Source organism: Eschscholzia californica, unplaced genomic scaffold, assembly GCF_041429995.1.
Source record: "Eschscholzia californica isolate CP2 unplaced genomic scaffold, dmEscCali1.0.p SCAF_1, whole genome shotgun sequence".
Classification (NCBI taxonomy): domain Eukaryota; kingdom Viridiplantae; phylum Streptophyta; class Magnoliopsida; order Ranunculales; family Papaveraceae; genus Eschscholzia; species Eschscholzia californica.
In genome coordinates, this window is record NW_028238198.1 from 83,446,817 (window position 1) to 83,470,850 (window position 24,034).

Consider the following 24,034-nt stretch of genomic DNA (forward strand, 5'->3'; position numbering starts at 1 on the left):
CTATGAGCTTTTCTGTCAATTAGGAGTAGTCAAACAGAATACTAACATGAAATAGATTTCTGTCTTGACTTCTTTTTTTTCCTGCCAATTCTTACTTTTTGACCAATAATCCAATCACAGAGATTTCTTCTTCTCCAAGTCTTTCACATCATTCCCTTCTTCCAGACTACTTGTATTCAGTTCCTCTTTTTGCTAAATCTTTAGGGGTTTTGATTTGGTAGCATACTGCCCTTCCTTTGCGATTTTGAGATTGTTCAGATTCACCAGCCAAAGACCCCATTTCATGCAATAGATAGAAGTTCTAAAAAGGTATTGGAGCCATCAAGTACTGGGGAGGGAGAAAAAGGGAGTAGGTGATTTCTGCTGGTGGGAGTTTAGATTTTAAAGGAAGAAGAACGAGAAGCTTAGGGTTATGTAAGGGGCACGTGCCTCACTGGTAAGGTCAAAAGAAATGTTATCACCAATTTAGAATGGTCTTGGTGGAGAGGGTGGTTTGACTTTCTCCTCATTGAAGGTCCATGATTTGACTCCCTCTATCAAACTTTTTTTTCATTTCAACTCTCTATGGTTAAAGCTTTTCCCCCCTTTTGATCCTATATTTTAAAATCAATTGTTCTTTTAGTGAAATGATCGATCATTTTAAAAACTATCTTGGGCCTTGCCTTTGGATATTTTTTGGCCTCTAATTCTTTTATCGGTCTCTTTCTCTTCTGCCACCACCATTCTCACCGGTGAAAGGTAATCGGCCAACTAACACTTCCCTGACTTTCTTTTCTTTCTCTTTATTATCGCTTCGTCTCTCTCACACACAGACACTCTCACCACCTGCCCATGTGACTCCAACTATCAAATCTTGTAATTCGTGAATCGTACATTAACCATAATTAGAACTAAACGGTGTTAGATACAAATCAAACGTCTCTTAATAATCTTCGTTTCACATCTAAACTCGTAACCCCTTCGTTTATATGACATGGATCTTTTGATTTTGAAGAGTCAACTGATTCTAACTTGTCTCCAATAACCATATCTTTCTATTATTCTTGTTATTCTTATTTCAAAGGTAGGTTTTTCATTCGTTTGGTTCTATCAATTATTTTGAAGTGCTTAAAACACTTAAGGCTCTATGACATTGTTGTTTCAAAAGGAGATAAATCTGGTGTTTCAAATGGAGGAGAAATTGATGAAGACGCAACAAAAGAACTAAACTAAGCTAAATTATGCTAATTAACAAGTAGAAAATTGTAATCAAGATAGAGTTTTATTGATAACTAGGGTATAGCCCGTGCCCACAGGGCACGGACAGTTCTGTCAAGAACTTAGCAAGAAGTTAAAAATGTATGTAAGCTAAAATTCATCATTGTCAATTTTGATATAATGAAGTCGAACTTAAATAAAATAGTTTATTCGCTTCGAAAACAACATTTGTTTAACAAATCTAACTTCATGTTTGGGTTGACTTTTAGGACAGTAAAGAGCACTTAACATCAGTCCTTCGTCTAAAATGGCAGCAGTCAGATAAACATCTTCACCGTTGATATCCACTGAAGTATCTATTAAGTGGTGATTTATCTTCCCGAGTTTGCAAAGCAAACACATGTCTTTCCTGCAAAAGAATGTTTCATGATTAACACATTGTTTAGAAGGCTAACGGTTACGAGTAAATGGTTCTTTATTTTCCGACACCATAACCTAACATCCTCTATAAAGGTTCAACACTACTACCACATCTAGTTGAAAATGGGAAAGACATGAGTAAAATATGCATAACCAAGAAAATAAAGATTATCAAGAAGCAGGAACTATTGAGCAAGTGAACTTATCACAATGTAACTCTCTGCATTACTTCATTTAAAATACTGTAAAATGAAACACATGTTTTACTCATTTCCACGTTTAGAACTTAGAAAATGACTCAATAAACATGCTTATATTTTCCATACTGCTGCCATGTTCTAAAAGTTTTGTTTTATGTTTCACACATTTATGACTCCAGACTTACCTTCACTAGTTTGCCAGCTAATCGTATTCTTCAATGTACACACTCACGAAAGAAGTGAAATCAGCATAGCAATCTTCCAGAATAATGTCGTCTAGTTTTTGCACAAATGACAAATTTCTACGAACGCGAAAGGACAAATATAGTTTATTGTTTTTTTTTTCAATGGTAATAGTTAGGTAAGTCTTGCAAGACACTTCTATTCATAAAACCACGTATTCAACATAACACTCTTTGCATTCTTTAACAAAGACATTAATAGAAGCGAAAAAACAAAATTCACCTTTATATGACCATTAATTATGTCCAACCTATACATTACTGGGCTTAAAATCACGACAAAACACAAAAAATATGTAGATATTTCCATGGAAGCATCACCTGCAACAATGTATTTTCAAAATCTTCTACCTCTCTGTCTCCAACTACCACTTTTAAATTAAAATATAACGAATAAGAGTTTACATATACAACAGAACTTACAAGTTCAGCAATACAGATTATGTTGATTGAGGCATGAAGCGATGGGAAGCGATGGGAAGCGATGAGGCTATCAACTCGCCTTGGCGAGCGCCTCACATCTCTATGGCAGTAGTTGAAGCTAGGATTTAGGGAGATGAAGAAGTAAAAGAGAGAAGTAGAAGTCGAAATGATAAGGGAACATACATGAATAAAAGAATTACAAATCCCCACAATTTCTCAACAAAAATTACGGATCCCGAAAAATTCAAGTACTCCATTATAAAATAAAGGTACTCACGACATGTAAACGAATAAAAAAATGCACCTGATACAAATCAAATAGGAATTGTAATGTATAAGGAACATAGATGAATGCCTCTTATTATCATTTATTTTTTTTTTCAAAATTTAAAACATAGTTATATAGTAACTTGAAAATTCCATTACGAACTTCTTAAGCAATATACAACAACAAAATTATCTCAAAACACTATATACCCATTTCTAGTTAGTTATGCACAATAAAGAAACTGGACCCTAAACTTCTTCACTACTATATACCATTCTTATTCAGATGTTGATCATAATATTACAGCTGAGGCATAAAAAATTCACCTTTTGTAAACTGGACCACTTCGAAACCACTGTTAGCACTACCTTATAGATGTAGCTTAAAGATCCAAACAATTGGGTCTCGGTCTAATTCATGGGAGATAACCGAGTCTTTATCGTTCCGAACACCCCAAGACACAATAATTGCCACGGGACATAAGTAGTGATCCTACCTCTTGGAGTCTCGAGAGGAAGACTATGTCTTCATTCGTTTTTAGAGTAGCTTACAGTAGACATGTCTTTAGTGCAAAATCCAATTCGCAGGAATTCCACTTGGTCTCAACATTGCGCAACCTCCATATTCTCTTTATTTTACATTCTTGTTACGGATCATTGACATAACTGTCTGAGTCCTTAGGGGTCTTGATTTTTGAACCACACATAACCCAAGCGTTCATTGCTTTATTTGTCTTTTGCCTCTTTGTTGTATATACAAGTAGGTCACTCGTCCCCATCAAGTCCGTAAATATTGGACTCGGACCGTCCAACAAACTTAACTACCTATTTGGTCCTCAGCACCTAGGGTTAGGATTAGTCAAAGCTAATCTTATGGTTGAGAATGGAAGTTGCAGTAGCTAAAAGTACACGCGCTGTACAGCATCAGCGAAATGAAATCCACACACCTTCTTCAGTAAAACTTCAGTTGTATTTTTTTTTCTATTCCAAAAGAAAGAAAAAGAGAAGCTCATATACGTACATTTTTTCTCTCTCTAGATTTCTCTCTCGATCTCTCTCTGTTATTCAAATTGATAGTTCTCTGTGTTTATAAGATCGAGAAATCGATGATATAAATCTTCACTCTACTTTGAATCTAATAAACTAGGTGAAACTTTTCTCAAATGTGGTACACAACTGATCAGTATATCCAGTTTTGGAGAAATTTGCGGGATTCGCTTCAAATTTAGGGTTTTGTTTTTATAATTGAAGGTAAATACTACTCTTCTTTCAAGTTTCAATTCTTCGAAGAAGAAAGAAAGAGGAGGTTAGAATTATGTTATCAAATCATCTTCAAAACGGGATGGAGACGGCAAAACTTGTTTGGTCACGGATACCTAATTCGGAGGAAAGTGAGCCAGATGAGGTTGTTTTTGGGAAGAAGAGTGAGGGCACCAGTGAGAGTCTCGATTATGAGGTGATCGAGAATTACGCTTACAGGGAAGAACAGGTTTGAATTTCTCTTTTTAGGGTTTTGTGATTAATTTTCATTTTTTTGATAAGCTCCTTGATATCTTTTAGTACTAAATTTGAGTGACATCTCTTTGTTTATGGTCGTATAATAGGCACAGAGGGGAAAGCTATATGTTGGATATTATGTTGCTGTGAAGTGGTTTTTTGCTCTACTTATTGGTATTGGTAAGGAGATACAATTTCTCTTTCTCTCATATTGATTTAGGTTTATTTACTGATAATACACTGTATTTGATTTGTTCTATAAGTATCTCATGTGCTTTCAATTAGATCACTAAGCCCTTTCTAGGTTCATATTAGTATAATCCAAATATTGAATTTAGTCAAAGATCTACCAGAAAATGAACTCCATAGTCAGGAAATGAACTGTCTCACGTTAAAATCGAATTGTTTTTGAAGCTTAAGGGTATCTTGTTTTCTCTCATTATACAATGGGTAGCACTTTATAAGTGTATTTTTGTTCCAAGGAATATATATCACTTCTTAAGTACGACAGTTAGTTTTTAATAACATTCTAAGCTATTTGTCTTCTATCATCAAAAAAGACAAATATTACTTGATGGATGTTGTATTTCAGAAAAGTTGCGAACATCAAGCTCTTTAACAATTTTCATATTCAGATGTTGCAACATTTCTGCCGCTCTCATTTTTATTATCTTGAATTTTTCTTTCTGTAGGAACCGGACTAGCGGCTGTTTTTATTAATATTGCTGTTGAAAACTTCGCTGGCTGGAAGTTTGCTGCAACTTTTAAAATAATACAAAGCTCATACATACTGGGATTCCTAGTGTACACGTTAATCAATCTAGCATTGGTATTTTCTTCTGTCTTTATAGTAACACAGTTCGCTCCAGCTGCAGCAGGATCTGGTATTCCAGAAATTAAGGGTTATTTAAATGGTAAATCTCAATTCCCTCTCAGTTCTTCATATATGTTGAGACTTGAAAGAGTTGTGATAGTCACATGAACTGCAGGGGTTGATACACATGGCATCCTTCTTTTCCGCACCTTGGTTGGAAAGGTATTGGTTATGTTTCTTCATGGATTCTTAGCTTTAAGTGAGTTGGCTTTGCATCGCTTGGCCAATGAACAATCTATTCTTACCTTCGTGTATATAGATATTTGGAAGCATTGGTTCAGTGGGAGGTGGGCTTGCTCTAGGCAAAGAAGGTCCTCTTGTCCACACTGGGGCTTGTATTGCTTCTCTTCTTGGACAAGTAAGTAAATTTCCATTTTAGAAGTTGTCTTTTCCTTGGAACCACACCTAGGTTGGAAGTTATGTAGTGACTCTACTGGAGGTGCCTGTGTAACTAAGGTTACAGCTGTAACATATGGAATGTTAGGAAAATTAGCACCAACTACTGATACTGGTTCATAGAGCATATTGAAATCCTCATATACATGATCATGTGCCTTCTGTTACATCACGTTTGACTCTTTGAGAGATGTCCAATTGGTGTGTTCTCTTCTTTTTTGTCGAACTTACACTTCTCATGGTTCCAATGAATTCAGGGTGGATCTACAAAGTACCATCTAAGCTTAAGGTGGCTACAAGTGTTTAAGAGTGATAGAGATCGCCGTGATCTTGTGAGTAATTTCTCCAATATAATCTTATACTTGATATAATGTTGTTTGTCTTTGCGCTCAAGGTTGGGGTTCTCCCTGTCCTTGCTGCGCAGTCCCCTGTTTAGTATCTGGCTCTCTTTGTGTATACCCCTTCCTTATGGTATAGCCATTCTCATTTCCAAAAAAGTAAAAAAGATAAAGTAAAATCTTATGCTAGATGTACAGCTTCAGTAAGAAATGATATAATCTGAAACTATATGTTCATACTTTCAACTGGAGAAGCCCGTTCTTTCCAGTTTACTGATGAACATGAAGTCCCTAAATGCCTGCTCACTTTGACCTGTGCCTAACCTTTTGAAAAGGTAACCTGTGGATGTGCAGCTGGAGTTGCTGCGGCTTTTAGAGCTCCTGTTGGTGGTGTATTATTTGCTCTTGAAGAAGTTACATCCTGGTAAAGATTGCTTTCTTCTCTTGCATTTTTGTCTGATGCAATGTTTATATCTTCATAGTATTTCATCTTCTTGTGTTGAAGGTGGAGGAGTCAGCTTATGTGGCGTGTGTTCTTCACATCTGCTATCGTCGCTGTTGTGGTACGTACTGCAATGGGCTGGTGCAGAAGTGGAAAATGCGGACATTTTGGTTCCGGTGGCTTCATTATATGGGACATTTCAGGGTTGATATTTAAGCCTTTTCTACCGCATGTTTTTTTTCACTCCCTTTTATTATGATGTCCCTCTGGGGCAACCGATCAATCCCTTTTATTGTGCTGAAGTAACTATATCTCATATTTTTTCTGCTGGTAGTGGCCAAGATGACTATTCGTTTGAAGAACTACTACCCATGGGTATAATTGGGATTATTGGAGGACTTCTTGGTAGGATATTGTAAGCTCAGGAACTGCTATCTGACTAAAGTTCAACATTGGTAGCTATTCTTAGTTAGTTGCTTGTTATTTTTCAGGAGCATTATTTAACCAGCTTACTCTTTACATAGCATATTGGCGCCGAACCTATTTACATAAGAAGGGGAATAGAGTTAAGGTAAAGTCATAAACCTCCTTTCACCAAAACACTCGTGGTACTAGTATGCTTCTTTCGTTCTATTGGAAAACACCTTTCATAAATATAATTACATACTCTAGTATGTTCTAATCTAACATTCTTTTTTTGTTGTCAGATTATTGAAGCATGTCTTATATCCGTAATAACCTCAGTTATATCCTTCGGCCTACCATTATTAAGAAAATGTACTCCATGCCCAGAAGCCGAGGCTAATTCTGATATTGAGTGTCCTCGCCCCCCAGGAATGTATGGAAACTATGTAAATGTAAGTTTTAAACTTTCATCTTTGTGGATCATCTAATGTTCTGCCTGCTAAGTTGGTGTTTATTCTTCTGTATATAATGATTTCACGCTACTAAATGTCTTCAGAACATCTATCCTGTGCTTGAGAACTATCTGTATTCTGTAGGTATTTCCTATGGAAAATTGAGATGACATAACTTCTAATTTGAGTAGTCGTTTTGCATTTTGATCAGAAAACTCAAGAAGATAAAGTGTATCTTTGTATTAAAGTGTCAGTTGATTGAGAACTATCTATCGATAGATTTCATTTGCTGGAAACTTCATACTGGATTAGTTTTATTATTGTTTTTCTTTTGAGAAAGCGGCTACAATCTATGATACATCATCAAGATGTGATAAGCACAATAACTGCCCAAGTTAAACCAATAATGAAAGGGGCCTAAAGCCCGACCAACTTATTTATTAGTTTTATTATTGTTATCTAATGCTATCTACTGTTTCTTTCCCATATTCTGCACATTGGATTTTCCAAGAGGTGCTAATGATATTATTATCTTTCCTTTTTCGGAATGTTCATTTTATCATTTGAGTTACAGAAAGAGCATTTTTAGTCATGTTTGACAGGTTGACATTCTTTATTTGTACGTTAGAGGCTAGAGCTTGCGTCTCACTTGTACCTAATTCAAGTTTACCTGCAGTTCTATTGTTCCAAGGATAAGGAGTACAATGATTTGGCTACTATTTTTTTCAACACGCAGGTAGGTTATTATAAATTCTATTGCAGCATTGAATGTTTTTTTTGTAAATATTTACTTTTCTGTTGGCCTGTTTGGAACCTGTTCTAATAATGAAGTTTATATTTTGATTGCAGGATGATGCAATACGGAATTTGTTTAGTGCAAAAACATTTCATGAATACAGTGCCCAAAGCCTTCTCACCTTTTTGGTAATTTGTACTTCACTTGTCTTTTGAGTTCGGAGAAATATTGTTTGTGCCATATGCGCATATTACTACATATATGAAAATATAAAGCTCTCTCTCTAAGGTGCAGTTCTTTTTGGGTTAGCTCTTTTTGTAAGTATTATGTGTAGTGTATGTCACAAACATCTTTCCGACAATCCTCTTATTCTTTTTGAGAAAACAGATTATGAAAAATCGTTTTTAAATGGATATCGGCTACATGTTTCTTGTATCTAATTGTGTAAAGGTGCAGTTTCTTTGATTATTTTCTTCAGGCACTTGGAAAATGATAATGAGAAACTGATTTTCATCTTTGTATTTTGAATGAATTTGATAACTTCATTGGATTCTTTTCCCGTCATTTCTTAGTCTTCATGCCAAAAGTTCTTACTATTTCTTTTGTTTCCAGATGATGTTCTACACTCTAGCAGTGGTAACATTTGGTACTGCTGTTCCAGCTGGTCAATTTGTTCCTGGAATAATGATAGGTTCAACGTATGGACGTCTTGTTGGCATGTTTGTGGTTAAATTTTACAAGAAGCTCAACATTGAAGAAGGAACGTGAGTTCCTCGTATTTATTTCTCATAAATAATCATTAGTTATGACATTGTTATCCTATATCTTGGACTCTCTGCACTCGCTTTTTGAACGAACTTTTTGCATGTAAAATATATCCTGCTGCTTGTACACTTCATCTCTACCCAAGTCATATGACATACACATAAACGACAAGAGCAGGAGGTTTTGGATTCTTGCATGCAAGTACAGTCTTCCTCGAGATCAAGAATGGACTGCTAACCCCAGATAGATCTTAACCAAACAAAAGAATTTGGGTTTATTAGGTAACTTAATTATCATTACATCAATAGGATATTGGTTTCAACTTGATTGAGCCCAACATCTCTAGTATCCGAACCATGACTGAGTGAGGTGTGCGATTAGAGAGAAACTTATACATTTTATTTCCTGTTAAAGCTCGATTTTGGGTATAATCATGAACAATATTTGAAAAACGGTTGAGGCGCACGTACCTCGAGGCGGTCTTGCAGCGCCTCCGGGCATACGTATTTTAAGCCATAAGAAAGTCTTTGGAATTGCATTGACTATTGAGAAGAACTCTTTAAAAGATTTGGGTTTGCTTTTCACTGTTTTTGTAATTGTATGGCAACACTTTAGACTTGATACTATTGTAGTGAAGTAGAATAACTTGTTATGCCATGTTTTTACATAATTGATGTCATTTTCTTTGGTAATTTTTTTTTTTCATATTTTACTCATCGAGGCGCGCCTCGATGCACCACCTCGCCTTGTGAGAGCAAACCACCTTGAGGCGTAAAAAGCATTTTAAAACCTTGATCATGAATTCTATTCAATATTGGTTGTGGTTATCCCCAAGTTGGTCCCTCATGGTCCTTTAGTTGTCACTAGTGATTGGCCATTGCATTTTTTATTGCGAATGGTGTCCATAGGGTAGACTTGGGTAGTGTTTTTTTGTCCTTCCAATTGTGATTTGAGGTCTGAATCGACTCGAGTCAGATTTCATACTGGTTGTCTTTTTATCTGATTTGGATGTCCAAGTTGCCGGAGTAACTGATTTGGCTTTATTTTGGGTTCAGTTGAACTCAGACTCAGACAATAAGAGAAAAATATACACCACCTTGTTTATCTTCCTACACATCCTTAGGTAATATTCCTGTTCCATATGCTCTATCCGGAAAAGCCTATAACATTTCTTGGTGCAATTTCTAGGTATGCTCTACTTGGTGCTGCTTCTTTTCTGGGAGGTTCAATGCGAATGACTGTATCACTCTGTGTCATTATGGTTGAAATTACAAATAATTTGAAGCTTTTACCCCTTATCATGCTTGTTCTTCTTGTATCAAAGGTAGGTTTTTCATTCGTCAAGTTCCATCAGTTACTTTTATAGGCATTCTAAGCAAATTATGGTGACTCCTTTCTCTGCTACACAGGCTGTTGGTGATGCTTTTAATGAAGGTTTTTACGAAGAGCAGGCATCCTTGAGGGGCATTCCCTTACTTGATTCAAAACCTAAATACCATATGCGGAATATGACAGCAAAGGAAGTATGCAGAAATCAGAAGGTTGATCACACAAGGCTTCTGTTTTTGGCTATTCCACTTTTAACCTACTAAGTTAGAGTTGAAAACTTACAACTTCCTTTGCTTTACATGTATAGGTTGTGCAGTTCTCTCGTGTTGTTAAAGTCGCAGATTTAGTTTCAATGTTGAGAATGTACAAGCATAATGGCTTCCCTGTGAGTTAGTGTTCTTTCGTGGTTTATTGTATCTGTTAACTATCACTTCTATCGGCGCTCTTATGATGTTTGTTTTTTGTCTCTTTTTACAGGTGGTTGAACAAGCACGGAATGGAGAGGCTATAGTCGTCGGACTCATCCTCCGAAGGTAGAATTTGGCTATTCAGTTACTTATTATTTTCAACAAGCAAATGATAATTCAGTCGTTGATATATTTTAAAGAAGATAAACTAAGTTGAAGAATTTGTTTCTCAATTGCAGTCATTTATTGGTGCTTCTGCAATCTAAGCTGGATTTCCAGCATAGTCCGTTGCCAAGTGATCTGGGAGGTGGATCCATACCAATCAGGTAGGTGTTGTTTTAGATTAGATATTTATCGTAGTCTTATCACTCAGAAGAGTTAACAAGTTTCCCTGAATAACCAGACACAACATGAGCGAATTTGTGAAACCTGTCTCTAGCAAAGGATTGTCAATAGAAGACATTCATCTAAGTTCAGATGACATGGAAATGTACATAGATCTTGCCCCTTTCTTAAATCCATCTCCTTACATTGTTCCAGAGGATATGTCTTTAACAAAGGTGAACCTTCTCATTTATATTTTCCATGGATTTGCATTTTGTTGATTCTTCTTTGACTTCCTACTTCAATCCCTGTTCATCTTTACCATTGTACAGGTATACAATCTTTTTCGTCAGCTAGGATTGAGGCATATATTTGTTGTTCCTCGTCCTTCTCGAGCTATTGGTCTTATTACAAGAAAAGATTTGTTAATTGAGGTATTTATTTTCTTCCTCTTTGTGTTCATATCCTTTTTTTGTTCCTCTACTACCATGTAAGCTTTGTAAATCAAATTGTAATGTTTCATTTGCAGGAAAATGAGGCACCAGGCACAATGGAGCTTCAATCAACTAGTGTAAGGTCTCTCTTGCTCTCCTTCTTTATAATTCTTTCCTTTCCAATACATCCATTGTACTGGTCGGATTTGGACTTTGGAATAGGAAAATTGAAAATCATTGTGCCTATTAGCCTAAATAACCTGAAATGACTATTGCAGTCTTGATCAAATGGAATTAGACTTGGGTGACTCAGATTTTGACAGTCAACATTCGGCGAAAAAAAAAGAACAAACACCGCCTAAGATAATATTTTTGCCCTTCTGCAACTCTATTCGCCTCGAGCCCTAAAAGCTGAGCCTTGATCTGAGATTGCAATTTAATGGTTGAGTTTTACATATTTTTTTGTCTTTCATATCTCGAGGATATGCTAACTATGCACGAGAGCCTTTGGCTCCTGGCTTGGGCGGAATATCCTCTTTTTTTTCATTTATTGCAACTATGCACTTATTATCATATTTTATATTATGGGCAGAGCACCAGCAGATAGAAGAGGCGTCATTAGGAACCCAGACGTGGAGCAACCTCTTCTGAACGGTCTTCTGGTTCGACAATAAACATCATATCATTTTGATTCTCTCTGGTATGTCGTTGAACCTGCAGTTCATTCTTTTGGCTTTATGTCAGTGTTCCTAATAAAGCTTCCATTCATATAAGGTCTGTAATTTGTACTAGTTGTTAATTCCCCTGTTTGATTAAATCCTTGTAATTTATCCAGTGGGTATTGTAGTTGAAACCAGTAGAAGAACAGTTTCGGGGGATTATTAGGTTTATAAGAAAAAGGTGATCTGTTTGAAAATAATGTCATTTTCTTGTTAAGTAAAGAGCATATCAGAACTAAGGAGTTCCTTCTGCGAACCTGTTGAAGTTAAAGTCTTTGTATCAGTGTTTCTTCTTGTTTGCACAGTTCAGAAAATCATCTACTAAAACTGATTGTATAGTTTCAGAAACTCAAGTCCTACTAATATTTGAATATAGTAGCTCTACTGTGCCAGTGAGAAGATTTTAAACATAATTTCGTGCATGAAGTTATGAAGTTGTTAGAAGAACTACCTTATCCCTATTAGTGTTCAAAATATACTTCCCATATGATACGAGTTTATCTGAAACAAAATATGATGTTTCTGCATTGCCCGGACACAGAGTTCCACCCGACCGGTTCGCACAAGTCTTATAAGTGCTGCTTTGATGTATGGCCTTGAGGCTGCATTTAGTCTTGGGTCTGAAATAAAAATTGAGAAATTCTCATTGGAGTAGATCTTGTCGATTGAACTACGTAGTCACTTTTCTTTTCTGGTGAACTACATAATAACTGTTATAGGATGATGTGGACTAGCCTTCTGGGCGACTCGTGATACTGTCAGCTTTGACACTACTGGTCCTCGCGATTTTAAAAGGCCTCATTAGAGAATGGTGTGTCACCTCTTAAGAGGAGCACCGCGTTCCGTATCATCATTGATGTAAGATTTTGTACAACAATAACTTGTTTTATTGCGAGATTGGTTTGGTTTATATATATTGCCTCTTCTCTAGATTATCACTATAGATTATAATAAACACGAAGTAAACATAAGTATATGTAGTAGCTTTCAGATTAAACCAAATCTTAATAATGAACCACATAATTATCATATAGTAAATAAAAAATTGAAATACATTAAAGTAGATTAAAGAAACACTCAGTCTGTATATATAAAGTGGAGTAGAGTAAAATGTTCTTAATACATATATAAAGCCTTTAATTTATTACTGATCCAAGCTCAATAACTCATTATGAAATTCTAAAACTCATGAATTGGAAAACCCAACTAACTCCTCTCAGAATTAAAAAAAATACGTTACAAAATACTAAAATTATAAACCAAAAGCTGCAAAAATGGAGAAAACGAAAACAAGTTTACCAAGAACGCCCACGGAAGGGATAGTAGCAGCGCTCTTGGGAGATGCTGCAGGTGCAGGTACAACCAGTGGAGTGGCACCACTTGGTGGGAGTGGCAATGAAGGTGATGCTTCAGGTGCAGGTGAAGACTTTGGGGTAGTAGCGCCATGTTTGGGCGGCGACTTCGGTGACAATGAAGGTGACGCTGCAGGTGAGGTTGTGGATCCTAGCCGGGCGACTTGAATAGCTACTTTCTGTCCAGCTTGACAGTGACCAGGAACTCCACAGAGGTAATAGAAGCTGCCAGAACTTGTTAGTGTGATGGAGTCATTTCCTGTGGTATAGGTCTTAATTGGAGCGGTGCTGCTGCAGGAGTCGTAATCAGATTGCTTCACTTGCACCACATTGTGAAATTGAGAGCTGTAACTAAACACTGTTTCCGATTACATGTCAACAAGAAGCCCGAAAGGAGAAAGGTATTAGTTAGTGGTTTGGAGTTCTTAGTCATTAAATGGGGGAAATGATGCACTTACAAAGTATGAAGACGGAAACTATTCATAATAAGTTTTCCCATTGACCAAGTAACAAAGTGATAGCAAAAAATATAGGACTAAAGAAAATCAAGCGAACGAGAACAAGAAGGAGAATCATGATAAAGGAGGGCCAAGATAAGTTTAATTAATCAACAAACTAAATTAAGATGAGAGAAGAGACTTACCAATAACATCACCAACTCTGAAAGTTTTAGAATTAGCCCATTTTTTGTAATCAATATTACCCATAATAGTCCATCCAGCAGAGTCACCCACCTTGTACACAGCACCATTTTTGGGCGGCGACTTTGGTGACAGTGAAGGTGACGCTGCAGGTGCGGTTGTGGATCCTTCCGGGACGACTTGAATAGCTACTTTCTGTCCAGCTTGACAGTGACCAGGAACTCCACAGAGGTAATAGAAACTGCCAGAACTTGTTATTGTGATGGAGTCATTTCCTGTGGTATAGGTCTTAATCGGAGCGGTGCTGCTGCAGGAGTCGTAATCAGATTGTTTCACTTGCACCACATTGTGAAATTGAGAACTGTAACTAAACACTGTTTGTGATTACATGTCAACAAGAAGCCCGAAAGAGAAAGGTATTTAGTTAGTGGTTTTGATTTCTTAGTCATTAAATGGAAGATATTATGCACTTCTAAAGCATGAACTCGGAAACTATTCATAATAAGTTTTAGCATTGACTAAGTAACAAATCGATGGTAAAAGAAATTTAGGATTAACGAAAACAAAACGAACAATATTATACCGTATTATCGTCATTTTGTGCTCCCATTCCAAATCTAATTTCGACTATTGATATGGGTAGACAAATTATGAATGAAACAAGAACTCATATATTATTAGGAACTTTTAAAGGGGCACTAATTTAATGGACTACCACTATTCATTATGAGTCATGGAACAAATAATTTGATGGACCTACCACTTAAAGATGACAGGTGTCTCTCTCAATTTACTTCTATATTGGAAAGTACTACTATAAAGTATAAAGATATATAACAAGTCAAAGGGGGGAAGTGCTTGAAATGTGAGGTGCAAAATATAAAGTTGGGTTTAACAACAATATGCATGTGATCTCTCATTCTTTGATATAACCATTGCTCATTTCTAGTCCTCCCCCCAATATCCTAACACAAGATTTCACCTCTCAATTATAGAATAAAATGAGCAAAAAATGTAACTTCTTTAATTGTTTTATGCGTTAAACTTTCAATTTAAATTATCTTTTCTAGATAACACTACTAAGATACTCGTTCATTTGAAAGACATTTCCTATCTAACAAGACAAAAAAAACTTAAAAATCATGTAGACATCGTTTCTTAAACGGGTAGTTATATGTTTAATATTGAACAGAAACCAAAATCGAAGAGAAATCTCAAATACTAAGTTTTTTTTTTCGAAAATTTTGTTCAAAAATTCTAATAACACTTCAAAAATTTCAATTTGAGTCTTAGATCGAATTGCCTTGTAAAAGAAAGCTAAAGTGATAAATGGATTGGGACTTGGGTTGGGATTAGCTAAGTTTTGTCTGTAATAATATTTAGAAGGTGCATCATTGTTGAAAACAAAAATACTAGTTATGTTTTGTAAACTAGTAAACTGACAAAAAGATAAAACCAAAACTGAACAAGAAGGAGAATGATGGTAAAGGAGATCCAAGATAAGTTTAATTAATCAACAAAATAACCAAATTAAGATGAGAAAAAGACTTACCAATAACATCACCAACTCTGAAAGTTTTGGAATTAGCCCATTTTTTGTAGTCAATATTACCCATAATAGTCCATCCAGCAGAGTCACCCACCTTGTACACAGCAGCCATAGATACCTGCAACAGAGCTGCTGCAACCAGTACTACCCACAATCCCATGGATCTCTTCATACAAGTCATGGCTGACACCCACACTCAAACAATGACAAAGAAAGTTAGAGAGAGAGAGAGAGAGAGAGAGAGAGAGAGAGAGAGAGAGAGAGAGTTTAAGTTTGAGAAGTATAGTGGTAGGAGGTGGGATGGTGGGTTATTTATTCCTTTTTTTTTTTTTGGTTGAAATTTGGGTATATTTTTCTAATCCCTTTATGAGTCAAGTCTGTAAATTATATGAGAGTGGGATAGTGTTCCAGAGGCAGACACAGCCCAATAAAATTATAAAGAATACATCTAGAAAAGAAGTGACCAACACGTTCTATGTGGTTCACAGTTTCAACCAATACATTATTGAAGCTATGGGAAGTCCACATTCTCTTTCCAATTGTGTATTATAGATTTATAGTTTATACTCTCTCGGGTACTTCCTCTAATCTTTTAAGTAATTAATGTTTTCAATCAATCTCATGATAAATACACGTTCACATCCATAATTTGATCTAACACAATCTGTAGTCAAGAATGTAATTTCTACGGTTCAAAACCAAATCTTATAATACCCGTAGGGTAAAACTGATTAAGTTGGGCGTTCATATTCCCATGGAGATGTCCTATGACAATTTCGTTGTCATTTGCATTGTTGCCGACTTTGTCTTCCATGAAGGCACCGAGCACATTGAAGTGGATTGTAATTTTATTCGTGACATTATACATAGACGCAAATAAGTAGAAATAACGTTATTGTTGTAGGCTCTTCCAATACGAGTAGATATAATGCAAGAATTCTTTACGATGAAAATCTTAATAGTGTTGTTTTCAATGTGTGCGTGTGTGTGTCTATTTATGGGTTTTATTTGTTTGACACAAGCTACTCCATGCCTTTTATGATCCAACTAAGTAGGATCTTAAATATAGTCAGTGTCTCATTTTGAGGTACATAAAAAGTATGTTAAAATTTTGGAAATGACTTCTTTTAAATTGTCCAATTAGAAATAAAAAAAAACGAATGACCTAGAAACAAGTAACCTATGTTCACATTAAGATTAGTTTAGAAAAACAAAGACAAAACAAATTTGAGATGAAATTGTGAGTGAGGTGTAGATATGTCATGATGAGTGAGGTGTAGAAATTTGAGATGAAATTGTGGGTAGGTATCTCTTATGGTTTAAGTGAGGTGTAGAAATGTCATGATGAGGTTATCAATATTTCCTATATTTTTGTTCTCCTTGTTATTAGATCCTAGTAGTTTTTTTTTTTTGTTGAAAGATTAGATCCTAGTAGCTAGTCTCATAGTCTTTAGTCTTTATTGAAGGTTCCTTTTCATTAAAGGGTATTTCTTTGTGGAAATTTGTTGGGTAGGTAGAGATATGGACTTCAAATTCAAATTTAGGAGAACTTTAAAGATGATATGATGACTTAAATGTGAAAGCCTATATGTTTGACCTCAAATAAACAAGAAAGACCTAAAGTACATAAATTTACTTTAAAGTTGTTAATAAACCTATTTCAACAAAAAAAAAGTTGTTAATAAACCTAGGGTTTATAGAAATTACTTTTATATTGTTGATTAACCTAAAGATATGGGGTTTGTATAATATTTGGTAATAAACTCCAAATTCCTTCCACTAAACAAGGGTTTCTCACCCTTTGCACTTGACCCCTAGTTTAAGGGTTGTCTCGCCCAATAATCTTCTACCCTTAATTAAAATGATTTTGTTATCAATTTAATTTTAATCTCTTTTTTCCATGGGTACTCAAATTTTGTTCGTGTTTTGTACACTTTAACAAGGTGTCCTAATATACAATTCTTAAAACAAAATTTCGGATTCAAATTCCCATTTAACAGATTATGTCATCTATATTTTTAGACAGAACTGTAAAAAAGAATAAGTAATTGTATTGGTTCCCTTCCTTCCAAATTAGTGTTTCATTAGAATGATCAAAATACACCAAAAGCCAAATATATAATAAATGCATTATGAAATCAACAAAATTAGACTTTCATTAGTATAAATTTACTTTTCAAGTCAGCACGTCTAGGCCCTCTCCTTTAAATTTGTCTTTGAAGTTAAATTTGGGGAAGAAAACAAGGTGGTAGTTGAGATATTAGTATTATATTCATACCTCATGGTGTTGTAAAATCAAACCCTGTGCCCTAAAGTTGACTAATAAGACAGATCTTCCAAAATTGACTTCCTCCATTCACTTCCTATAATAAATAGATTTAAAGAGATGATATAAAGAGTTAGATCCCATTGCCAAATTAGAATTATTCAAACCAATTATACAAAAGAAAGCATAAGTAATTCTACTACTTAAAGCCGGTAATCTAGTTGGTTTGATATCGGAAATGTATTTTTGTGCTTTCTATTTGTTTGATATTCTGTTATTTGGTATCGGTTACATAATGTTAACTGATTAAAATGTAATTTTGTGCTCAATATATCCATACTCCAAAACTCATTGAATTAGTGGGAGTTTTGACCATATAACTATATAGTTATACAAAATAAATCTGTTAGAGAATTACTTACTAAGATCGAAATGATGTAACGGCAGCTTTGACGGATTTGCGACCATAGTTGAACGGTTGGACATCGATGCTGTATACAAGGAACCATTTTTCTAATGATCCCCATATACAACATATATGATAGAGAAAATGAGATATAGAGGTGAAGTTGAAAATGTACTCTGTAATACAAATGTGTAGTACAATGTTTAGGAACTTAAAGAGAAGCGTAGTACAAAGAGAAAGCTCACAATACATGACTCATAATTGAAAATTCAAAAATGGGTTTGCTAGTTATTAACTGGGCCTATTAGGTCGGTAGAAACAGTAAGTGTACATAAAAATTTCATCTTCTCGAGTAATGGATAATTTATAGGCCTAGTTAATAGCTAGCAAGCCCATATAAGTGTATTATAAAGTGTCTCTTGTGGAAATTTTACTTCCTTCTGGGCTTGTAAGTTACTAACTCGGTTTAGAAATTATCCATTAGTGGGGGAACTCTAGTTACCTATGGGCTTTAAGTTACTAACTAGGCCTTGCGAGTTACTTACAGGTCATTCGACCAAGACAAGTTTAATGTGTGTGGGATTGGTAAGTACAGTGACAAGGGAGTTTTAGGCTGGGCTGGCATTTACCAACCGGGCTTTCCAGTTATAGGCACCTTTGTTTCTCTTAGAAGTTCTAAAAGGTACACATCTTTTGTTAAAGGCACTCCCTTTACACGTGCTAGCCGGCAGTGTAGCAAAACAAATTTGGGATATTAGCGTCTGGGTCAAGGTAAAGTACCGGCATTAACGTCTGGGTCAAGAGTTTGTCCGTTATTGGGTCTGGGTTACAGATAACACTTGATCCAGTTGACTATTGACGGTAGTTAACCACCGTACGTCTTCTCTTCAGTCCATTGCTTTGCTTCCTTTTTTGTCTTCTATAACTCTTCCATATATGACTTAAACTCACTCATGTTTAAATTTTTTCAGCCTACCAAATTGATTGTCTCAAGGTTTGATATCGAGGGTGATATTTCTTGAAATTCGTCTGAAACAAAATATATGAAATGATTCACCTAACCAAACGCATCATATATTGACTCTACCAAACCGTTTTGTCAAATGGTAATAATTGTTAGGGATTTTAGGCGTAGTGTTTGATGGCCAACTATTGGTCTAAGAAATGTAGTCCATGTCTCCTTACATACATTTTTGCATATCTAAATAGCAACAAGAAACAACACATTGTTGGCATCAAGTGGCACTATGCTAAGACAAATATTTTGATACTTGCCCTTCAAAAAGCAACCATCTAAACCTAGAATAAGCCTACAACCCATTACAAATCCATCTAAACTTGCTTTTAAAAGCAACACACATAGCTTTGAATTGTTCAGTTCTGTCATCTCTAGTACAAGTGTTTACACTACCAGGATTTGATATAAGTATCTGCATACAACATTTTGGCGTCACCTAGTAAGATTCCTCATAATTACTTTTAATCAATCAAGGCATTTGCCCCTAGCCAACCAACTTGTCCAATATGAGATCATTACATAATGTCTTTGGGTTTATGACCAATGTTTTCTCTCAGATCTTCTAGAACCTTATCTGTCTCCCACCTAATATTTGTCATAGGATTTTTTTTTAAATCTCTAATATCTTTACAAGTGTGTCTTAAAACACCAGTCTTAAGCATAAAAGTGTGTTTGTCTAACAATACAACGCAACATACTTTTCACTCAGAGTCCGGATCTTCACACTTATATTCTTGTTGGGTCGAGTGATTCCTTACTTTAACATGCACAAACTTCTTTGAAATGGAATAAGCTATGGTAAAATTTTTACAACACGTTATCTGTCTATACCAATGGATAAACTCATCTCGTCTTTGTCTTGTGAGTCATGCGTTCCCTTGTCATAAACATCATGAATTAACACAAAATTATGTCCATTCCCTGATTAGGTCTGGCCGTCTGGGCTTATTACTTGTAGTTGTAGGAAACATATAAACGGGTTAGGTCTAGCTCTAGACTCTTCAAATCGATCATTCCTCTCTTCTTTCCCCTTCTCCCTGCTTCTGCTGAAAGAAGAAAGAGAAAGTAGAGAGAGAGAGAGAGAGAAAGGGTAAATGGATCTCCTGAGAGAAGAATTGAAGAAGAAGAGACAGGCATTATCAGAGGAAACAGGAGGTAGAAAAGTATTCAAACGATCTGAAATCGAACAAAAGAAGATCCAAAAGCTTCGTGAAGAAGAAAAACGAGAACTTGAAGCCAAATCCAAAACCCTAAACAATATTAATCACAACTCCTCCTCCACAGGAAACAATCCTTCAACCACCAATTCTACATCTACCGTCCAAAACCCTAACTCTAAATCCGACCATATCTCATCCTCTTCCAAAACCCCTGAAACCCTAACCGAAGAACAAAAAATCGACGATCTAGTCCTACCCAAACAAGAAGTTATCCGTCGTCTTCGATTTCTTAAACAACCCATTACTCTTTTCGGTGAAGACGATGAAGCTCGTCTTGAACGACTCAAGTATACAATCAAAGCTGGAGTTTTTGAGGTTGATAGTGATATGACAGAAGGGCAAACAAATGATTTCCTGAGAGATATTTCTGAGTTGAAAAAACGGCAAAAGACTGGGCTTTTGGGTGATAGGAAAAGGAAGAGTAATGGGGAAGGGGGGATTGAAGATGGAGATGGAGGTGGTGGTGGATCTAGAGAAGATGAATATAGTGGTGATGGAGGATCTTCTGGTGTTGATGCTGATAAAGATTTGAAAAGATTGAAATCGAATTTCGATGATTTGTGTGATGAAGATAGGATTCTAGTTTTCTTTAAGAGGCTTTTGATTGAGTGGAAACAAGAACTTGATGATATGCAAGAGTTGGAGAAGAGGACTGCTAAAGGGAAATCGATGGTTGCGACGTTTAAGCAATGTGCTCGGTATTTGAATCCTCTCTTCAAATTCTGCAGGAAAAAGGTAAGACCTTTAAATTTGATTCTTAAAGAAATTGATTATCAGATATTACAGTTTGCCCTAGTTCCAGTGTCAATTGGTTATTATAGATTGCCTAGTTCTAGTGCCAATTTAGTTAGTAAGTTGCATATTTTTTTGCCCATACTGATACTATTTATCACCCACAATTCATATGGTTTTATGGTTCATTGCTATTTATATGCTTAATTCTATTTAAGATTGAAATGTTGTAGGTTCTAGAAACGATATACTAATAGAAGAATCCACCATGACTGTCGCCACCTAGAGCTCTAAACCTCAATAAACTTTCGGCGTTTGTAAATATTGAGTGACTATAGGAATGCATTATGAGCTTTATTGTATTGTTTCAATTAATGGACTTCATGTCATGATCATGGTGAACAAGATGTTCATTCTAACTAGAGAGAGTGGAACCGTTGTGAAGGTTTGGAGAATTGAAATTCAAAACCAATTTGAGTTGTTAGATGTTGGTTCTCTTTTGAGTAGTAAAGTTTATTATTCTGAGTCACTTTTGGTTAGCTAACAGAACTAGTCTGCTTCTCGCGTGGTGTTGGAATGTGAGATACATTTGAAGTAATTGTCCGACTTGTGGGAGGCGTAGAATCTTTGAATTGTTAGCTATTTCTTAAAAGTAAAATGGATTAACCCTCGTAATTGAAATCACTTAACAACATCCGAGGTGAGTCAGGGTTATTAAGACAGCCCTCTGGACAACAAGACTAAAGGTCCAACCTAACATTAACTGTTATGGAGAGAGGTTGGTGGGAGAGATGAGAGAACCTAAACTTCGGTATCAATGAGTTTGTCAAGTGGCTTTGAAGTTTAAACTACTCGGCTAGCTTTCCTTTGTGCTGGTTGAAATATTTAAATTGTAGATATTCTCCTTGAATCGAAACTAAATTAATACATCACTTTTCTTGTATACATAGCACCATTCGCCCTTGTTTAGCCTTTTCCTGTCTGTTTCAAACTTCAGATTAGCGCTTCTTTTAATGCCAAACAAGTATCCTTTAGTATCTCTTATATGCATTTACTTTAAACAATAATAATAATTTTTTTTTATTTTTGATATAGGTTCTTCCTGATGACATTCGCCAATCATTGTTAGTTGTGGTAGAATGTTGTATGAAAAGAGATTACTTAGCGGCAATGGACAAGTATATCAAGATGGCAATCGGAAATGCACCATGGCCAATTGGTGTTACTATGGTTGGTATTCACGAACGTTCAGCTCGAGAAAAGATTTACACCAACAGTGTTGCTCATATCATGAATGACGAAACAACTCGTAAGTACTTGCAATCTGTTAAGAGATTAATGACATTCTGCCAACGTCGATACCCAACTATGCCATCAAAGGCTGTCGAGTTTAACAGTTTGGCTAATGGAAGTGATTTACAGTCACTTTTGACCGAGGAAAGAGTTGTTACTGCCGGGAACCAACAAGCGGCCGAAGAAATTCGGCGACTAATGCCTGCAATTAAAGACAATTAGTTACTTCTTTATGTCCTCTGCTGTGAATTGCAGTTTAAGTTGACTGAATGTTGACTATGCACTTCAAGACCTGTTTGTAACTGACCTTATTAAACATGAATATTCAGTTTTGGTTATTAAACAAGAATGTTGACTATGGACTTCGCGGATGACTAAGATTACACTTTCTAAACTTATCTCTGAGGGCATAAATTACATCTCCAAAGGTTAAGATTATACCTCCAAAACTTTCGCTCATGTGATGGTTTAGTTTCCTTTTATGGTAATAATACTTTCGGAACCTGTCTACTAAATTGAAATCAATACCTGGGACTCCAAATTTCAATGAAAATGAGAAGGAGAAATCAAAAGATTTTGATACTATTGGGAGATGGTCTGGTTTAGGTTTCGGTTGGGATAGCCCCAGCTAGATGACTACAAGATTTTGGTGATTGTAAGACAGGTGGAAGATGATTTTAGTTATGTCACGCTTTACTCTTTAGGCTCTAATTCGTGGATATTCATGGATAATATTCTTTACAAACTCATTCTTGTAGAACCAGGGTGTCATTAATGGATCTCTCCATTGGAAAACAACAGGTCCATTTGTTTTGATATGGTAGTGGAGGTGTTTTAGGTGACTGTCGTTGTTTATTTTTTTTTTTATGAAGAACTGTCATTGTATACTTGATACTCTTTGAAGGTTCATACTGAAGTATGGGCGATGAAGGCGTATGGGGTGAGCGAGTCTTAGACTAAATTCTTAACTATTTGTTCCATCAATATTTAGAACGAAGCCGATTAAGCGCTTCAAAAATGGTGAGGTATGGGTGATGCAAAGCAAAAAAAAGCTTCAAAAATGGTGAGGTATGGGTGATGCAAAGCAGAAAAAAGTCTGGTTCATAAGCTAAGGGCAACCTCAACCCATTTTGAAGCAGTAATTTGTCTAAGAAGTGTAGTTCCATTAAATTCTGGAATTTATTTGAAGCAAGAACTAGACAACGTGATCCGGAGGAAACTATGAAGAAAATTACCAAGATAAATCTACAAAGACCTGTATAATTTTTTGCCGATCATTAGTTTTTAAATTCTTGGTAATAGCGTTTGTTCCGGTCTTTTATGTCTAAATTTTCACTTTATGTCCTAACTAACTAGACAGTAAGTTTTAGTTGTTTTTTAATACAAAAAAAAAAAAGTTTTAGTTGTTTTGGTCCAATATTTAATCTTGATTTCAGTATGTGTTCTGATCCTACTGGGAAAGGATCTATTTTTGTAATTATATTTTGGTGAGATGTGAATTTATATTATCAACTTGATATTGTGTCGGATTTTTCTTCATATTATTATTTGTTACATAACGTTGAGAAACCAGCTCCTCGGAAAAGAAAGAAAAGGAAGAGGTACCGGATGATTCTGATCACACTGTTACAACCATCTGCTCCTCTTTTCTAGGAACTATGTGTTTTTTGTTATTGACTACGAAGGCATC

The 24,034-nt window shown here is 35.7% G+C and overlaps 3 protein-coding genes and 1 long non-coding RNA gene across 7 annotated transcripts; 3 read left to right on the plus strand and 1 right to left on the minus strand.

The window, feature by feature from the left end:
- The first annotated feature begins 3,535 nt into the window (after positions 1-3,535).
- On the plus strand, positions 3,536-12,064 carry CLC-D (chloride channel D). 2 transcript variants are annotated; one of them, XM_086656684.1, is made up of 23 exons: positions 3,536-4,238; positions 4,354-4,426; positions 4,939-5,160; positions 5,236-5,282; positions 5,380-5,478; positions 5,774-5,848; positions 6,190-6,278; positions 6,360-6,500; positions 6,631-6,701; positions 6,788-6,867; positions 7,004-7,153; positions 7,830-7,889; positions 8,003-8,077; positions 8,502-8,653; positions 9,843-9,978; positions 10,064-10,195; positions 10,291-10,368; positions 10,461-10,516; positions 10,630-10,716; positions 10,794-10,950; positions 11,047-11,148; positions 11,244-11,290; positions 11,741-12,064. In XM_086656684.1, exons 1-23 carry the CDS (start codon positions 4,065-4,067, stop codon positions 11,820-11,822), a joined length of 2,385 nt encoding a protein of 794 aa, XP_086512810.1. In that variant the 5' UTR covers positions 3,536-4,064; the 3' UTR covers positions 11,823-12,064. The 2 variants fall into 2 exon arrangements, with proteins under 2 accessions (XP_086512810.1, XP_086512811.1); XM_086656685.1 differs by having other exon boundaries at positions 11,244-11,285.
- Positions 12,065-12,932: 868 nt separating this feature from the next.
- LOC147570114 (blue copper protein-like) lies at positions 12,933-18,325 on the minus strand. 3 transcript variants are annotated; one of them, XM_086656688.1, is made up of 5 exons: positions 18,098-18,325; positions 17,688-17,772; positions 15,413-15,592; positions 13,863-14,234; positions 12,933-13,577 (listed from the first exon to the last, which is right to left on the minus strand). In XM_086656688.1, exons 3-5 carry the CDS (start codon positions 15,588-15,590, stop codon positions 13,120-13,122), a joined length of 1,008 nt encoding a protein of 335 aa, XP_086512814.1. In that variant the 5' UTR covers positions 15,591-15,592; positions 17,688-17,772; positions 18,098-18,325; the 3' UTR covers positions 12,933-13,119. The 3 variants fall into 3 exon arrangements, with proteins under 3 accessions (XP_086512814.1, XP_086512812.1, XP_086512813.1); XM_086656686.1 differs by having other exon boundaries at positions 15,413-15,604; positions 18,098-18,296; XM_086656687.1 differs by lacking the exon at positions 18,098-18,325 and having other exon boundaries at positions 15,413-15,604; positions 17,688-17,851.
- Positions 13,134-15,691, plus strand: LOC147570115 (uncharacterized). Its single transcript, XR_015231392.1, has 2 exons — positions 13,134-13,217; positions 13,281-15,691. It is a non-coding gene; the product is annotated as an uncharacterized LOC147570115 (long non-coding RNA).
- Positions 18,326-20,076: 1,751 nt separating the features above from the next.
- LOC147570116 (splicing factor Prp18 family protein) lies at positions 20,077-22,702 on the plus strand. The gene is made up of 2 exons (XM_086656689.1): positions 20,077-21,054; positions 22,147-22,702. Exons 1-2 carry the CDS (start codon positions 20,194-20,196, stop codon positions 22,564-22,566), a joined length of 1,281 nt encoding a protein of 426 aa, XP_086512815.1. The 5' UTR covers positions 20,077-20,193; the 3' UTR covers positions 22,567-22,702.
- The last annotated feature ends 1,332 nt before the right edge of the window (positions 22,703-24,034 follow it).

Bases quoted from the DNA above. Each gene is read 5' to 3' on its own strand.
- CLC-D (XM_086656684.1), top strand. From the start codon at position 4,065: ATGTTATCAAATCATCTTCAAAACGGGATGGAGACGGCAAAACTTGTT. The intron at 5,283-5,379 runs GTATTGGTTATG...TCGTGTATATAG, and splicing joins TCCGCACCTTGGTTGGAAAG to ATATTTGGAAGCATTGGTTC. The intron at 9,979-10,063 runs GTAGGTTTTTCA...TCTGCTACACAG, and splicing joins TTGTTCTTCTTGTATCAAAG to GCTGTTGGTGATGCTTTTAA.
- LOC147570116 (XM_086656689.1), top strand. From the start codon at position 20,194: ATGGATCTCCTGAGAGAAGAATTGAAGAAGAAGAGACAGGCATTATCA. The intron at 21,055-22,146 runs GTAAGACCTTTA...TTTTTGATATAG, and splicing joins TCAAATTCTGCAGGAAAAAG to GTTCTTCCTGATGACATTCG.
- LOC147570114 (XM_086656688.1), bottom strand. From the start codon at position 15,590: ATGACTTGTATGAAGAGATCCATGGGATTGTGGGTAGTACTGGTTGCA. The intron at 14,235-15,412 runs GTAAGTCTTTTT...AATCACAAACAG, and splicing joins CAGAGTTGGTGATGTTATTG to TGTTTAGTTACAGTTCTCAA. The intron at 13,578-13,862 runs GTAAGTCTCTTC...AATCGGAAACAG, and splicing joins CAGAGTTGGTGATGTTATTG to TGTTTAGTTACAGCTCTCAA.